Genomic DNA, 18,143 nt, shown 5'->3' with positions numbered 1-18,143 from the left:
TAAATGTCCTGCTAATTTTGAACGGACGCTTACAACAGGATGTGCAAAGTAATATCATACCACAAACAATTTGGGTTGGGTCTACCATGGATGTCCCAAGCAGCCACAGTTTGAAACGCAAACTACTTCCCTCATCGACACACCACTGAAGCCAAAATGTAGCACTGAAGCTTTTGCAAGACATTCACAATTTACTGGGCGCTAGGATGCCGTGATGGCAGCGATGCCAAAATACTAATCAAACAGTGCTGTAGCTCGTCAAGAATGTAGTCTACAAACCTTGCTGTGCAATTCTCTGCAGCTTTAGCTGTTTGCAGATGCTGAAGGTGCAGACGCTGAGAACACAGAAGGGATGGGAGCAGCCAAGTGAAATTTATTAGTGCCATTCCTATTGTAGCCAAAGTTCCAGAGTTCCGTTTCACAGGCAGTATTCTTCCATCTCACTTCCTTCAAACTTTAACGCCGACGCTACTCGCATTGATCTCGGGTCTCAGTAGCAGCATGTTTGCACCTGCATGTCACTCTCGTTCTACTCGTTAACTACGTCCGAGACAACTGTATTACTAACAACTGTAGTGTGGAAACTTGTATCGCTATGGGTTACCCTGAAGAAAGCCTCTGATTAGCTGATCATGTGCCTCTGAAATAAGGCAGCGATCATTCATTGGTATCCGCCGAAGCACAGCTGTACAGCTACAAATGGAAGCTGAAAATGCCACCAATCTACATACAACTCGCACACTTAGGAGAAACCGAGCCCCAGATGGTCCTCGATGACAGCAAGAAGAGGCTCGGCACAGAGTGCAGCGGAACGCCAGTTCTTTATTTTCTTCCAGCAAAATAACACAACTTGTTTCAATCGCGTCGTCTTTCACAAAGCTCAAAATACAGATCTGCGACCCATGTACACCACGTCACATAATAATATGGATATACCTACCACACACAGCTGACATTAGCCACGGACATGGGACAGCGAAGAAAAAAAAAATGCGATGCTGTGTACACTAACCACTAGGCGAGAAAAAAGAACCTCCAATATGAAACAGCTGGCTTACAGACATTGCTTGCACGCGGAACACAAAAATGAGATTCTTCAGTGCAAATACTGCACCAAGCTGGACAGCCTAGAATCACTGCTGCCTCCTGCATATGACCTGGCCTAAGGCCAGGCAAGCAGTCACGTGAGAAAAAAAAAATGTATAAAGATGCCAGCATACGCTGTGGGCTAAACATCGCCTCGCATGAACAGATGCCTGCATGACAACTTGCTCTTAAGTTCGCTTAGGCAGTGACAAAAAACTCCCTAGCTGCACACCTTGTCTGCTGCACTGGCCGGCTTGGGCACTGCTTCGAGTGTCCCTAATACAATGAATGCAAGTTACGTTATAATAAATCGTTCTGAGGTAAATTGTAAATGAACTACTAAGTGCCCAAGTTCACTGGGCCTCAAGGTTTGGATCACTGAACTGGTCTAACTTAAGACTTTGCTTGAATCACCTTCACCGTCGCAGATGTAGATGAATGCCACATGTTGAGATTAACCTGAACTTCACTATTCATAAATAAAACTGCACCCAGTGCGTAAAATCCCTGGTGTGCTCTTATGCTAAAAATTTATTATGCTCACTCTTATGGCATTCATTCCAGCTCCCACTGATCACAGGTCCAGGGTAAAACTACCTGAGGTTCAATTCTGGCACGTCCTTATGCCACTGAAAAAAAAGTACAGGTAAAACTGCAGGAGTGAAGCCTTGCACCTTTTGTCCTGCTCTAAAATGAGGCTACTATCCAACTGACCTGAGAGCTGCACGCAATACCCTGGCCTCGCAGAAGCAGCTCGACACTGTAGCCTCGTTTGTATGGAGTTGCAATGGACAGCTGAAGCAAGAACCCAAGCCGCCTTCCCAGTCCCCGCCCTCCCCCACCTCCCCCTCAAAACAACCGTTCCTTTCAGAGCAGTGAACAAGGACGACAACAGCAAATGGGCAGGCAGTGCCTTCTTCAAAGCTCTGGGCGTAAAGGAACACAAATCAGCTACCATAAGAGCAGCTGCCTTGCACTTTTGTTTCACATGTATGTGTGTGTGGTGCCATCTAAAAAATATGAAACACGCAGTACTATGTACAAACATAAAAACAGCGGCAGGTAGAAGAAGAAGCCTCTTGGAGAGACACACCGTGAGAGACTCGAATAAAAACAGGAGATGAAAAAAAAAAAAAAGGAACACACTAGGCCTGTTCTAGAGAAAGAGGTCTACTGGAATGTGCACTGCAGAGGCTGAAGCCCGGGTCTGTGCTTGGGCCCCGCTCCTTCGCCTTCTCCCTGGGGCCTTGTGACCACAGAGGACGGTCTGACCACTGGGGGGCCCACGCTGGGTGCGCCGGCAACAGCAAAGAAGAAGAAGAAGCCAACCAGCAGCGCAGCCTCTTCTACCACTGGCTGCACCTAACCCCTACTTATGCGTTGCGCGCCTCGATATCTCACAACCCCTCAGCATGAAACTTAGGAGCTTTTTTTTTTTGTTTTTAATTTAAAACACAGCACAGTGAGCCGAGCGACTTCATCACCTAAGCCTACAAGAAAGCCAGCAGCAGCAGCTGTGCGAATGCCTCGCGCTGTGCGACTCGGTGGCCTCCTGCTTGCTGCCGTGAAACACGGCTGCAAGTCACGATGGCAGCAGCACACAAGGTGACAGTGCTAGGTTACTGTCAACAAACAGTTACAAGGCACAACACCTTGCAGGCTACTGTCACTCTCATTCGTAGCTACGTGTTACGACAACTAGCAGCAGCCTGTGAAACAGCCACATACTGTGAAAGCCACGAAATGTAACGGCCGCAAAGCAAGACTGTCATAAAACGTGATGGCATGTCCCAATACGTGACAATCACAAGCACGCGAGGTGTCGCATCCGCAGAGCTGCTGCAACCGTCACCCCCCGCAATGCGCTGCGATAACCGGTATTCAGCGAAGAAGCTGTAGCTCCTAGCGTCTCTCCCCTCGGCTCACTACGCTGCGTCCTAGACAGCAGGCTGCATGGGCCACCCCGGTGCAGCCAGTGGAGAGAGAGAGAGCGAGCCGAAGAAAGCTTCAGACAAATGTGGCCAGCGCAGAAGGGGAAGTGGCCTCGGGTGGCCGCTGCTGCTGCAGCTGCTGCTGCCGGCGTTTGGGGCCGTACTCGCCGATGAACGATCCGTCCTCGCCAAACTGGCCTGGGTCGCCCTCTCCGTATTCGGCCATGCTGTCGCTGTCGCTCTCCTTTGTGCTAGAGTGCAGCGAGGTCCGGCTGCCGCGCACTGGCGCGCCCTGCTGAGCACTGCGGAGGAGGCACCGTCATGGTGAGTCAATGAGACAGTTTGGGCAGAGCGATTTCACTCGCGAGGCTAGAAATATTACAGCAGAATGGAAACAGACTACAGAATATTTTCCGGGAGGCTAGTCGCAGTAGAACTGTGATCATACAACTTTCAGGAGGCCACGCAAAATCATCTATCCAGGCTATGAGAGACGTTAATAGTGGAGGGCTACACACTGATTCTGACCACCTGACACCGCACACAGGGGTCTTTGGCATTTCATGTTCTGTACGACATGCCAGAAATGCAGCCACTCAGAATCTTTAAACATCTTTTGCGATGCACAGTCAGAGCATGCAGACAACGTGCCGTTTTGGTGAGCCTCCGCCTAGGACTGCCGTCACTCCACCATTTACACCACAGTACCTGTACTAGGCAATTGCACCTGAAAGCAAAAAACATCCCAATGCTCTCCTGCGGCTCACAAGCGAGACTTCAGTGCATTCACGCCAATGGCATCATGGTTGTGTTATGATGTGACATGCCTTGGGGTGACAGGATGTCTGGCAATAAAGTGCTCCACCCGTCTCTCTAATTCTGAATGGTTCCTGCTGGTTGTCATGCGAAGCAGGGTATGTAAAATTTTGCGCCTTGTAATTGAGGCTTTTAATGCACTATCTCAATGGAGCATAGTGCTGAATTCGCCCTAATCTGTCGTGAAATGTGCGTCATCACATGGACAGTGGATGCATAATCAGGGTTCCATTGCATCTTCAAAGACTGCATGAAAAGGTTGCTTGCATATACATAACTACACAGATATTGTATTTTCTATGCAATTTTTGAAGAACTGTGCTCATACTGTGTGACATTTGTGTCTCTTTGTATTTCCCATGCAGTTTCTGCAAACAGACATCAACTTCTGTTGAAGGTGCGTGAATGCTTCGACAGTGTTTGGTCACAGCAAGCTGTGCAGTAAGATATGTCCTTCACGGCCAGCTAACACTAAGTCAACCACCTCATGGTAAATTTGAGGAAAGGTATAAGCAGGCAGCAAAGAACTAACACTCATCCATCGGTGACGCAGATCTAGTTAACTGTCACACCTCAAGCTGCACAACGACAGAGGCAAAACCACACACACACACGAAAAAAAAGGGACGAGCTATGGTCACTCACGGCTTGGAGTACTCATGGAAGCCACCGTCGTAGTCCAGGTCCCGGCCCTGGGCCACCTCCTTGTCGTGGACCGAGTACTTGCCACCGCGGTTGCGCTTCACCAGGCACACGAGGATGAGCAGCAGCAGGAGCAGAGCCAGGGCGCACATCATGCCGATGAACCAGGCCGCACCGGCCACCGCGTCCGGACTGCCCGGCGCCCGGATGGCTGCACACACACGCAGCAAGCTCAGCACTGGCCTCTACGAGCTTTCGCGTGAACCTTCATCATCATCATCAGCCTGACTACGCCCACTGTAGGGCAAAAGACTCTCCCATGTCTTTCCAATTAACCCTGTCCTTTGCCAGTTGCGGCCACCGTATTCCCTCAAATTTCTTAATCTCATCCGCCCACCTAACTTTCTGCCACCCCCTGCTACGCTTGCCTTCTCTTGGAATCCACTCCGTTACCCTTAAGGACCAGCGGTTATTTTGCCTTCGCATTACATGCCCTGCCCAAGCCCACTTCTTCCTCTTGATTTCGACTAGGATGCCATTAACCCGCGTTTGTTCTCTCACACACTCCGCCCTCTTCCGATCTCTTAACGTTACACCTATCATTTTCCTTTCCATAGCTCTCTGCGTTGTCCTTAACTTAAGCTGAACCCTCTTTGTTAATCTCCACGTTTCTACCCCATAGGCGAGTACCAGTAAGATACAGCTGTTGTATACTTTCCTCTCGAGGGATATTGGTAAACTGCCAATCATTTTCTGAGCGAACCTGCCATATGCACTCCACCCCATTCTTATTCTTTTATTTATTTTCCTCTCATGATCCAGCATTAGTGTGAACTAATGCGTACCTTAAAACTGACCAGTTCCCAAACTGTGAGTAAAGTCCAAGCCAACATAAGCCAAGACAGCGGCCACAGTTCGGAGTTTGCCAGTTTTAAACCAATTCTTAAAAGTTCTTAGATACTACTGCCCAACAATGTTAAATTATAGCACATTCACAGACACTAAACAATTGCGCCGTGAGGCATAAGATGATCCATTTCTTAATGCGCAACTTTGTATACCGAAGATCACGTGACCACAAATTCTTCCTGCAGCCTGTCAGACAAGTATGGCGTCACGGCTAGATAAAGTCACACAACCTTGGCTCGGTTCTTCCCAAAACAAAGACAGCCTTCTGGTACAGTGCGGTTGCAAGCGGCTGTCGTAAGGCACCGTACCAAGCTGAACATGAAAATTCCCCACTGTACAACTCAGAATTTGCGTTACATTTTCATCGAAGTGATCGAGGCCAAGTTCAATCACTGTAAAGCTGTTAAGTACGACATACGGGGTCATGCAATGTCTCTTTCTTTATAATGTTGAGGAGCGAAAACATTGCAGAGTCCACCTAGGGATTTTTTAGAGCATACAAGGCACACAAGAGTGCTTACAGAAAGCAACAAAGAAAAGGCCAACACAAGCTTCACCGAAGATCAGCCAACATCTCAAAATGCAAAATTCCCAACTTCCAAATGTGAACCAGCTCTGTTCCTTGTTTTTGCTTCCGTACAGTAAGACACCCCACAGCGGCCACTAGCTTTCCCACAGATGCACTGAGCATGCCACTGGTACTCACCAAGGCCTCCAGTCTCAACCTCCTCTATCCGTGAGGGTCGCTGGTGTTTGCCGTCAACGGCGATGACACGCATTTCGTACAGGGCGCCCGTCTCCAGGCCCTTGACCAGAATGTTGTCCTCATTCTTCTCCACCATGGTGGTCTCCCACGTCTCGTCGCCCTTGCGGCGGTACTGGACGTAGAAGTGGCTGCCCGGGTGGCCGGCCATCGCTGGCAGCCACGTGACCTGCGCAAGATATCCATGACGTGCGCTGCTTCAGCCATTTCGAAGTTACGTCTATTTGAAATTGAAATTGAACTTTATTCCGTCGAGGCGGAAAGGGACTCGAACAAAACATTCTGGTCGCATTAACATGAAAAGAGATACCTTATCCCCGAGTACCCCAGTAGATAGGGTAGGTGGGTACACTCAAGTCACTGCATACAGAAAGCTACATCCAATGTATCGCAACTAACTCAGCCAAATCTCTTGTGCCCACAACAACTGAACAGTACAGATATCGGTGATGCAATTATCAGCACTGCAGCTATTAGCGGTTATCATCACTGCAGCTATCAGTGGTTATCAACAGACATAGCTATCAGCAGGTGCAACTATCAGTAGGTGCAACTATCAGTAGGTGCAACTATCAGTAGGTGCAACTATCAGTAAGTGCAACTATCAGTAAGTGCAACTATCAGCAGGTGCAACTGTCAGCAGGTGCAACTGTCAGCAGGTGCAACTATCAGCAGGTGCAACTATCAGTAGGTGCAACTATCAGCAGGTGCAACTATCAGCAGGTGCAACTATCAGCGGTGCCAAAACCAGTGGCGTCTTCATAGTAAATATGTTTATAGTAAACTGCATTCTGTTAAAAAATATGACTCAATAAAAACCTTCTGCTGAATAACCTAATTTATACCTGACTTTTGATATAAAATAATTACCGCCCAATTTTTACCTCTCACCAAATTCCGGAAAAAATAAAGCCCGAAAATGAAGGGCTTTAAACATAAGCAAAAAATGTTTCTTACTCCCAATTGTCTACAACATCCACATCCTCAAACAGGGTTCAACTGTATACAAAGCCAGTTTGTAAATGAAGCAAGACAGCAAGCATGGGCATCTGCAAAAATTAAACTATTTATCCCACAGCTTTGCTTCCTTCAGCAATCAATAACTCAGCTTATCAATGTTGCATTGGTTAGAATGATGTTATGACTTCAAAGCAGAAAAGTGTAAATGAGAAACCATGCTCACACTTAGCATACAACGTTGAGAAAGCTACACAAGTAGTGCACCCTCAAAAGCGTATCGTGCTGCCGTGTATGATCCTAACTTCTCAAACCCACAGCTAGGGTTTTAAAAAAAACTTGGAGCAGCATAAAACCAAATACCCTAAACCTGGCACAGCAAGTTGTGGACAAGGCAATCAGGCACTCAGTTAGTGAACCATCTACTCTTCATTTTTAATTTTGGTAACTACATTTTGGAAGCTGATGGAGTTGGAGTGATTAGAGAGAGAGAGAGAGAAAAGGACGGAAAGGCAGGGAGGTTAACCAGGCGATGCCCAGTTGGCTACCCTACACTTGGGGAGGGGAACAAAGGGGAAAAAAGGAAAAAGAGCGGCAAAGAAATGAGTCTGTCAAGTGTCCATCGACCACTATGTCACAGGGACAGAGGGCGCGCACAGAAAACTTAGATTATAGGCGGGAATGCAACCCCGAGTCCCTTAGGAAATTCAGGAGCGCTTTCACCGCTTTCCGTTGTCTGGAAGGTTGCGTCCAAGGCCCCAGAACGTTAGACTCTGTTAAAGGACGCGAGTCCAAGCGGAGCAGAGAAGCAACTAGGCAACCGCGCTCTCGCTCAAAACGAGGGCAGTCACAAAGGAGGTGGCTGATCGTCTCGTCACAACCACACTGGCCACACGCAGGAGAGTCAGCCATTGAGATGAGATGGGAATAGGCGTTTGTGAACGCCACTCCCAGCCACAGGCGGCACAACAGCGTAGTATCACTGCGGGGGAGGCCGAATGGTATATGATGTTGGAGCAAGAGGTTGAAGTGACGCGAGCGGGGTGTCCAACCTCCAGGGGCAGACCACGATGTTACAGTCAGGTTTCGGGCGAGCAGTTGAAGGTGCCTTGCTGCGTCAGCTCTTGTCAGTGGTATGCGGACAGTGTTGGATGTCTCGTGAGCCGATCGAGCAGCATCGTCAGCTAAGGCGTTACCAACAATGCCGCTATGGCCTGGTACCCACTGGAAGATGATTTCATGGTCTTGTTCGATTGCCTGGTGATGCAGATATCGTATCTCCGCTATAAGTTGCTCATGGTCGCTACGTCTCAAGGCAGATTGAAGACATTGTAGGGCAGCTTTTCAATCACAGAAAACAGCCCATTTTTGAGGTGATTGTTGTGAGATATACTGTACCGCCGCAAGAAGTGCGGCCAACTCTGCTCCAGTAGAGGTAGTCCGATGCGAAATTTGTTGGTGAATTTGAGTCTGTCGCGCAGGAACGACCACAGCGCAAGCAGAACTAGTAGAGGTTACTGATCCATCCGTATAGACGTGAGTACGGTCCCAGTATTCGAAGTGGAGCATGGACAGTGTCAGTTGCTTAATGGCTGGCGTCGATAAATTTGACTTCTTCGCTATCCCCGGAATAGCAAGGCGCACACATGGGAGCCGCGTACACCACAGAGGAGAGGGAGGTAGTGCTGCCGGGGTGAACTGTTGTGGGATCGACGACTGTTGCGTCGTTATCACCTTCGCAAATGCAGAATGTGGTCTCTGCAGTGGCAAGGGAGCAAGGTGATGCTGTGGAATCCTTGAGATATGACATATGTGCATTCGCAAGCAGTCTAGGACAATATAAGTAGAGATCGGGTGGTCTTTGGCGAGTGCAATGCTACCCAGTGTTGATGCGCTCCGAGGGAGACCTAGGCATGTGCGAAGGGCCTGACCCTGCACTGACTGGAGGGCACGCATGTTAGTTTTGCACGTGTTTGAGAGTACATGTGTACTGTACCGCAAGCATCCCACAAATAGAGCTCTGTACAACTCCAGCATTGACTGGACCGACGAGCCCCATGATTTTCCTCCCAGAAATCGAAGTAAATGAGCGATAGATGTTAGCTTTTTTTTCAGTAGAGTGCAATGCAGGCTCCATGATAAATTGCGGTCGATCAGGATTCCTAGGAAATGATGAGATTTGCTGTAAGAAATGACCTGACCGTCGATGCGTACCGGATATGGAGTCATACATTTACGTGTAAATGCCACTAGCGCGCACTTTTCCGGTGAAAGGCTGAGACCTTTCTTCTGGAGATAGGAAGAAGTGATTGATGCTGCCCGCTGAAGTCTTGCCCGCACCTGGGGACGCGTCACAGAGGAGGCCCAAATGCAGATATCATCGGCGTACATACACACCTGGACGGTGTTGGGGAGGTTCTCAGGGAGGGCGATGAGAGTCAGATTAAACAATGTAGGGCTAAGGACACCGCCCTGGGGCACGCCACGGTAGGTGTAATGCGCAGGCGTCGAGCCATCATCACATTGGATAAAAAATGATCTTTTGGACAGATAGCTCTCTATCCATGCAAACATCCGACCACCGATGCCCACAGTTTCCAGCGCATCAAGGATGGCCTCATGGGTCACGTTGTCGTAGGCACCTTTTACATCCAGAAAGAGTGCCACTGACAAACGTTTCAAGTGCTTCTGTTGTTGAACCGTGGATACGAGGTCAACGACGTTGTCAATAGAAGAGCGACCCCGTCTGAAGCCAGCCGTAGCGTCGGGGTATATTTTGTAGTGTTCGAGGTACCACTCAAGGCGCGACAAAATCATTTTCTCCATGACCTTTCCTACGCAACTGGCCAAAGCTATTGGCCTATACGATGAGAGCTCGAGTGGAGATTTCCCTGGTTTTAGTAGGGGTATCAATCGACTCGATTTCCATTCTTGAGGAACAGCACCGTCGAGCCAAGAGTCGTTGTAACGTTTGAGGAGCTCTTCTCGCGCGTCGTGGCCAAGGTGGGACAGCGCAGCATATGTGATTCCATCTGGCCCTGGTGAAGACGAACGCCGACATCCTGCAAGAGCAGCGTCGAGTTCCTCGCGAGAAAAAAGGACATCCATGGCTGAGACCCGTGAGGCAGGAGGAACACGCCGGGAACTCGAAGCAGTTGGTACACCAGCAATTTTCCTGCAGTAGTCCGTTGCTACCTCAGACTGCTGTCGATCTTGATAGACAGCCAACGCATAGAATGGTTGTCTTTGTTGCGGAAGCGTACGGAGGCCCCGCACAGTACGCCATATGAGGGACATGGGCTTGCGGGGATCCAAGTGCTGACAAAAGGACCTCCAGCGCTGGTTCGCCAGCTGATCCAATCTTCGTTTGATTTTTTTCTGCGTACGTCTCGCCTCCCGTAGATCATTTAAGCACTTGGTTCGTCTGTATCGCTTTTCTGCTCGCCGCCGAAGAGCACGCAGACGTTCTAGTTCAATATCGAAATCACTGCGTATTCTTGAGGACGTGATGTGACTTCTCGCAGCGTTCATAGCATTAGCTATAGTGTGCTCCAGCCTGCCAGTGAGGGCTTCTTTGCTCGTCTCCTCCATATGTTTTCGAAATACTGCCCAGTCGATTCGCGCGATTTGGGCTGGGGTGGACGCACCAAGGCCGTTTATTTTGAGGTAGGTAGGAATGTGGTCACTTCCATGGGTCTCCACATCACAAAACCAGCGAACATTCCGGTGCAACGACCTTGAAACTAATGTCAGGTCCAGGCAGCTGCTGTAGTGACAGCCGCGCAGGTATGTAGGACTGCCGTCATTCATAACATACAGATCATTGTCGGAAGCAAATAACGCCAGATGCCTTCCTTTGGCGTTAATCCTGGTGCTTCCCCATAGCAAATGGTGGGCGTTAAAATCACCAGTAATGATCCAAGAAGCACGGGTTTCTTCCATGATCGCCTTTAGCCTTTCGCAGTCTAATTGAGAGGAGGGTGACACATATGCTGCAATCAGTGTGAATTCTAGCGTTTTTGTCTTGATTAAGAAACACGCGTATTGATTGTCATTGTGAGGTGGAACTGGGCAGCAAACATACGTCATGTCAGTGCGGAGGTATACCAAGACTTGGCTGCGCTCCCCGCATGTAGGGGCGAAAAAAGATTCGTACCCGGAGAGCCTGATTGCTTCTGATAATTTGGGCTCGCAGATTACCAATATCGGGAAGTAGTTAGTGAATACGTAAGGACGAAGACTTGGCATTCGCGACCTCAGACCTCTTGCGTTCCATTGGAAGATCGTGGCGCCTCTGACTTCCTCACGAAAGATGGGGAGGTGGCCAGCCATTATGGATTAAAGTCCTTGAAGTGCTGAACCCAGGGAGTCCAGCACTAGTAAAACGCTTCGAGCAGTTGGGGATTGCAGAGCCTGTAGGAGAGGTCGAATTGCGTTGACCACGGTCTTTAAAATCACAAGGGTTTGGCGGTCTTGCTCCGGGAGCCCGTCTGCAGCGGCCGACGTGCTCAGCGATGGGAGCTTACGTGGAGGGGCCTCGGGAGGACATAATGGCGGAAGCGCTGGCCAAGGATCGGAACCTGATGACATCTGGCCACCCTTGTCCACAGAGGGTGGACGGAGCACACTGGGGCGAGGAGGAACAGGAGGTGGAGGAGGGTGAGCAGGAGGCACCAACAGTGCGTCGTTGCAGCTGTCATCGGCAGTAGCCTGTCTGGATTTCCTCTTGCGTCGGGCACGTCTCTTGCGAACAATCGCGGCGGCTTCGCGGTGCGTCGAGTTGTCTCGGACCATTTGTCTTAGGACAGCACGCTCTTCTTTTAGCCGCGGGCAGTCTCTAGATGAGGCGTCATGGGGACCGTTGCAGTTTGAACACCTGAGAATTTGTGCTGTGCATGTCTCAGAATCATGAGGCTCGGCACACCGGGAACACACACTCGCGTTGCCGCAGACTCCGCTAACATGGCCCAGTTTCATACAATTGGTGCATTGTAGGGGCTTTGGTATGAATGGCCGTACTGCGTGACGAAAAAGGCCTACCTTCACATGTGACGGAAGGCTGTCGCCTTTGAAGACAATCTTGACACAGCGAGATTTCCCAAGACGTGAGACTCGGAGAATCACGGTGCCTTCGTTTCCTGGCTTCACAAGTATGGGCAGATCTTCTTGCGTGATCGTCTCATCGACGTCATAGATGACGCCAGAAGAAACGTCCTCACCGAGCGGGATAACTGTACGGACCGACATGCCTCCGAGTTCAGTGATGGCCCGCAGTGATTCGAGTGCTGGCGCATGATGGACGTCAACAGCAACAACGTTTTTGCGCGAGTTCACGCGAACGTCTTTAATTTCGTTCGGCACAAGGGCCTCAAGTTGCATTGAGACAGCTTGCCTGTTAAGCCGCCTCATGTTGTGGGATCGATGCGCAGGCAGGATGAGAATAGTATGCTTCGATGCTTGGCCAGTTGTCTTCACCGTGGACTGGCTTGATGAGGAGCTGGCTCTTAATAGTCTTCTTTTGGTCCTGCGGCTCAGGTATGTCTCAAATTCACCTTCGGTACTGTCCTCGCTGAAGTACTCTATGGTATCCTCGCTGTCGGGGTCACTGGGAAGGCTGCAACGCTTCCTCGAAGAACTCGAGGAAGGAGCCGGCAGTCTGGTCGGATGCCCAGGAGGATCCACATCCATCGCCGTATGACGGGGGCGGCGTCCCCGCAATACACACACAAAATACACTAAAAAACACTGGAGACGGATAGAAAGCGATTCCGTAAACACTCGTATAAAGACTGCACTTTTAAAGCCTAAGCCTTACTTTTACTTGCCCCATTGAGCGAAAACCCGTCTCTCTCTCTCTCTCTGTGTGCATGCATGCTTGTCTGTTTGAATTGCCAGGTGTGGCATCGCGTCCCATCACGCCACAGCGCACGGCGACAGCATTCACAAAGTGAGCGGGCAGCCTTACGCCTTTTCACACATAAGCAATCTCAAGTGTCTTTGCCGACTTTTTTTTTCCCCCGCAGTTTTTACGGGCTCGAATGACCGATAGTTCAGAGTGGCGCACCACGCATGCGACCCACAGCCGTCATGTGAGGTGGCGTTCGCCTGGTCCGCTTTTCCACGCCACTTCGCTATCGAAGGCCTTCCGGAAATTGGCTATATGTTCATTTTAACTTGAGGTTATTGTGTGACAGTAAACTGATAACAAGATTAGATCTTTCATAGCAAACCGTGACTAGATTCAAAGCACTTTCGCTATGACTGTGATGTGACGCAAGGTAGGCCTAGCCACTAGGCGAATGGCGCGCTACTACGCTGCCCAAGCCCGACAGGTGGTACGTCGCCGCAAAGAAATGCACCGTTAGCGTGAGTGCATCCCATTCACGTTTTTTGCTCAGCACAATGTTTTTGTCCCTTCTGGCGTGAACGCCGAGCACACAAGATGAGTTAGTAGCGCTTCAGCACCAGATGCTCGTGGTGGTTTCAGGTGGAGTTCGGCGTGCGGGATGACTCGTGCGTGGTCGTGCAGACAGTTATCGTCTATCAGCTTGAAGCGTAACGTACTGCACGGGCAAAATTATGCACACATGAAGCAGTTCTTCTGGCTGACTTTTTTTTTTCTCTGCCAAGTTGGGAGTGCAGCTCTTACAAGAGTATATACGGTAACTGCGTGGCATGTCACTCTTACTTCTCAAGGTCTCGGCAAGGGGCAAGACAGAAACATGAAAAGAGGTAAAACGAAGCGCAGGACACTGCCACTTGTGGTACCTGACTTTGTCACAATAAAAAGTGCTTGTCTGCACTTTGGACGTTTGCTGAACTGCCTTTCGAGCGCGGACATAGCCAGAGCGAGGAGGTCCGCTATGTGTAGTTGGACACAACTCCAAAACAAAGCGGCAGATGCCAATGGCGTTCACCGATTTTCGTAACACCACTGTTAATCCGATTAAGCTGTGGTTATTCCCCATTCATTTGGCACCCCCTTCGATTTCACACAGGCAAAAGGGGATCGGTTCGAGGGGAGAGGGGCAAATCGGTCAAGGGAGAAAACCGGTCGACGCCACTAACTGGAGGGGCTCCTTTGAGAGGCATCTGCCTTTTTGTTTTTGAGTTGTATCCAACCACAGATTTGGCAGCACTGCACAATATGTATGAAACAGAGTACAAACACACTTACAAGTGAAAACTATAATGACACTATGAATTTGCACTAGAACCCATGAGACTGGTACATCAGTAATGGTGAGAAGGAACTATACAGCTACAGTTTGCCGAATTCGTCATTAATTCTGTAGCTTGCAAGTGAAAATTTTGCCTTCTTCCAAAATGTGAAGTAAGCAGCTTTAACAACCAACAAAAAAGAAATGGACACATTGAGCACTGGTTGTACCTGCCCAGCAGCACGCCCTTTTCTAGCATTTTATTATTTCAATATTATTATTTTTTTATTCTCATACACTGTTTGTCACAGTGTGATTTGCACAACGGCATGCTCATTTGAATCTTTCTTTTTCTTCCTTAGCCTAACGATTTTATCACAAAACGAAATGTTTCCTACACACAACAATAGTGGTCCTTACCTGCACAGCAGCATGCCCGTCTTGGTCTGGCAGGTAAGCCCACGTGAAGTCTGGCATGTCCGGGACACGTTCCGACTGGTCCGCCGTCTCCAGCTCGATGAAGTAGGGGTCGCCCTGGCCCTGCGCCGTAGCTGCCTGGATGGTGATGCGGTACTTAGTGCGCGGCTTGAGGCCCGCCAGCTTGGCACGTGACTCCAGTGGGTCACGCACGGGGGGCTGGCGCTCCATCTTGGGCCCCAGCTGGGTGCCTCGCACCTCCTCGTAGTAGATGTGGTATCCGGTGAGCACCCCATTGGTCTCGAGCGGCCTCTTCCACAGGAGATAGACACCCGTCGACCCCATCGGAATACCCTCGAACGACGCAACCGGCCCCGGAGTGCCCTCTGGTGTCATGAACTCGATGCTGTCCGAAGGTGGCCCGTTGTACATGTCATTGAACACAAGCACGTGGACCAGGTTGCGTGAAAACGGCCGGAACAGACTGACGAGGGCCGTGGTCACATTGGCCGGCACCACCACCTCCCTCAATTTCTCCTCGCCCTCGTCGGGCGTCCACGTCTGGATCTTGTAGCCGCGGAAGTGGCCCCGCACCGACTCGGGGCTCACGGGACTCCACGTGAAGTTGGCCGACCGGGCGTCGACCACCTGCGCCAGCTTGAAGTCCTGCGGCGATGCCAGCGGCACGTTTTCACCCGAGTAGCCAATGACCTCGGTGGCAGCCGTGTGCGCCTGACCGCGCCGGTTGTGTGCCTCCACCTTAATACGGTATGGCTTGAACGTCGGCTGGCCATACTCAACATGCTTGTTCTGCTTCCAGTCTTCGATTATCCGCGAGCTCCACGTGGCGTCGGGGATGTCGTCGCGCTTCCAGAGCACCTTGTAGAAGAAGCCCGGCGCGTTGTGCTCTATGGGAGGCATCGGTGTCCAGGTAATGAGCAGGTTGTCGAAGCGGTCCCCGCGGCCCATGACGCGGTCGGGGTTCTTGTGTGGCACGTCTTCAGGAGTCGAGCACCTCGACGATGCCCCGGAGGGCAGCGAGGGCCCGATCTTGTTGCGAGCCACAACCCGGAACGTGTAGTTGGCCCAGGGACTCATGGACACCTTGAACTTGGTGTCCGGTGCTGGTATGTTCACAAAGGCGTCCTCCCAAGTGTCGGGGCTGAACGAGGTGTTGTACTGGATCGAGTAGGAGAGGATGGGGGCTCTCCGGTCGCCGGTGGGCTTCCACTCCACCAGGGCCATGAGGCTGTCACACTCGACGCGCACCATCTGTGGTGGATTGGGCACATCTGCAAGCGCAAGGGGAGGTGGAACACCTCAGTCGTGTGACAACAAGGAATGCTATGCAGACAAATGGCAATACAGCATGAATAGTCACTGGTTGTGTTTTCATGCAGTATTCTGTGGACGGCTTACAAGACACCAATCTCATTATTCATATTATGCAGCTACAGTAAAACCTCATTAATACGTACCCGCTTACCAAGTAGTTGCGGTTAAAATGTAGTTGTGTGAATTCCCCGGCGTAGCCACCATTGAAACCAATGTATTGGCTGACCGCTTAAAACATAGTAGCCCATGAACTGCCTACCGCTTAATGCGTACTTGCCGTCGCGATTTGGCTGGCGCCATGCTATTACGCAAAACGTTTTCCGCCTTTCCGAAGAGCATTGTCAACGTGCAAACCGCTGGCGATTCAACACTGCGGCCATTTCGGCCATGTCCCGACGAGCGCGGCGATGTCCATGTCAATGGGGAGCCCGAGAAGCGTCGGCCGCTTCTGCGTTCTTGCGCGCGAATGCATCGTCGCCAGCCCTATCGCAGTAACCATCACCATCACCCCCCACTCTACCCATGTCATGTGATCTCGCTACACCTCGAGGAAACCTCGCAGCGCGCGTGACGTGTTGTAGATGTGTTGCAGTTAGGCAAAGCGCGTCTTTGTTCCGTGTGCACGCGAACGGTGGGCACCATGCCGAAGCCTACGCGACCGAAGTATCGCGTGCTAACAGTTAAGGAGAAGTTGGACATTATTCGTTCAATTCAAAATGGAACTACGAAAAGTGCACAAGCGCGTGCGTGGGACTTGCCGTTAACAACGGTCTGCGGCATTTGGAATGCTCGGGAGAAGTTGAAAAGCGGGGCCCTATCGAATATGAAGAGGTGCCGCTTGAGGGGATCAGCTTTTCCGGAAGTGGAAGAAGCTTTAGTGCTGTGGCTGAAAAAAGCAAGGTCAGAAAACCTGCCTGTCACCGGACCTCTCCTCGCCGAAAAAGCGGAAGTGTTTGCGGCCCAGCTCAACTGCAAAGACTTTTCGTGCAGTAACGGTTGGTTGGCCCGTTTTAAAGCACGCTACAGCATAAGTTCGCGGGTGGTGTGCGGAGAGGCAGCACACGCGGACAAAGAGGGTGCCGAAGAATGGCAGAATGGGTTACTTCAACAAGAGCTGACCAGCTACGCCACAGAAGACGTTTTCAACTTGGACGAGTCGGCGCTTTTTTACCGACTTCTGCCCAACAGGACGCTGGCGTTCAAGGGGGAACACTGCACCGGTGGCAAGCTTTCGAAAGAAAGAGTATCAGTTGCTTTTGCGGTCAACATGACCGGGAGCCAGAAGCTGCCACTCCTCGTCATTGGAAGATACGCCAATCCAAGGTGCTTCAAAGGCGGTCGATTGCCCTCGGGGGTTATTTACAGGAGCAACCAGAAAGCCTGGATGACTGCCAAGCTTTTTGAAGAGTACATCCGGCTTTTGGATCGGTGTTTCATGGCAGAAAAAAGAAAAATCCTGCTCGTGCTTGACAACGCGTCCTGCCATTCGGAGTTAACAAACTTGGGTGCAATCAAGCTCTTCTTCTTGCCACCCAACACCACGGCACTTGCACAGCCTCTCGACCAAGGCATCATTCGTTCGGCCAAGCACCACTACAGGAAGAACCTCCTACGCAGAATGCTCCTGGCGATGGAAAGCGGGAAGACGTACTTAATTGATCTGCTAGGTGCGGTGCACCTCCTAGTGTTCTCGTGGCAGCAGGTTGATCCTGTAACAATACAGAACTGCTTTGCGCGCGCAAAATTCATAGTAAGCGCAAGCGATTCCGAAGTCTGCGCTCCCGCCGATGACTGCGACACCCTACAAACGGAGGTGTTGGAACGACAGGGTGGTGCGGAGGCTGTGAACTTCGAAATGTTCTGTGAGGTCGACAGCGACGTTGCAACCACTCCAGGCTGGTCGAACAGCGAGATAGTCGCCGCAGTTGCACCACCCCAAGGTGGTGAGGAAGACGCTGAGAATGAGGACAGCGGCGACGAATTGCCAACCGAAGATTTTAGCCCCACTGTAGCGGAAGCTTCGCAAGCATTGGCGGTAATGAGGGCGTTCGCCGAGAAGAGGGGCCTCATGGAAAAGCTTGCCCCCAGTCTCTCCAATTTTGAGACTGCTGTTGTCGCCGCACGGCC

The 18,143-nt window shown here is 50.7% G+C and overlaps 1 protein-coding gene across 2 annotated transcripts in view; it reads right to left on the bottom strand.

Annotated features, from left to right (window-relative positions):
* Nucleotides 1-802: 802 nt before the first annotated feature.
* Nrg (Neuroglian) overlaps nucleotides 803-18,143 on the bottom strand; it is a 31,740-nt gene continuing 14,399 nt past the window's right edge. For both annotated transcript variants that reach the window (XM_089552153.1, XM_089552152.1), the window contains exons 5-8: nucleotides 14,685-15,973; nucleotides 6,091-6,316; nucleotides 4,479-4,686; nucleotides 803-3,319 (exon numbers count right to left, since the gene is read on the bottom strand). In XM_089552153.1, coding sequence (XP_089408279.1) covers nucleotides 3,094-3,319; nucleotides 4,479-4,686; nucleotides 6,091-6,316; nucleotides 14,685-15,973 — 1,949 coding nt within the window. In that variant the 3' untranslated portion in view covers nucleotides 803-3,093. The remainder of the gene's footprint in view (nucleotides 3,320-4,478; nucleotides 4,687-6,090; nucleotides 6,317-14,684; nucleotides 15,974-18,143) is intronic.

The sequence above is a fragment of the Amblyomma mixtum genome, chromosome 7, assembly GCF_055824585.1.
Source record: "Amblyomma mixtum isolate Tamu chromosome 7, ASM5582458v1, whole genome shotgun sequence".
Taxonomy (NCBI): domain Eukaryota; kingdom Metazoa; phylum Arthropoda; class Arachnida; order Ixodida; family Ixodidae; genus Amblyomma; species Amblyomma mixtum.
This window is presented reverse-complemented; position numbering and strand designations above follow the sequence as displayed.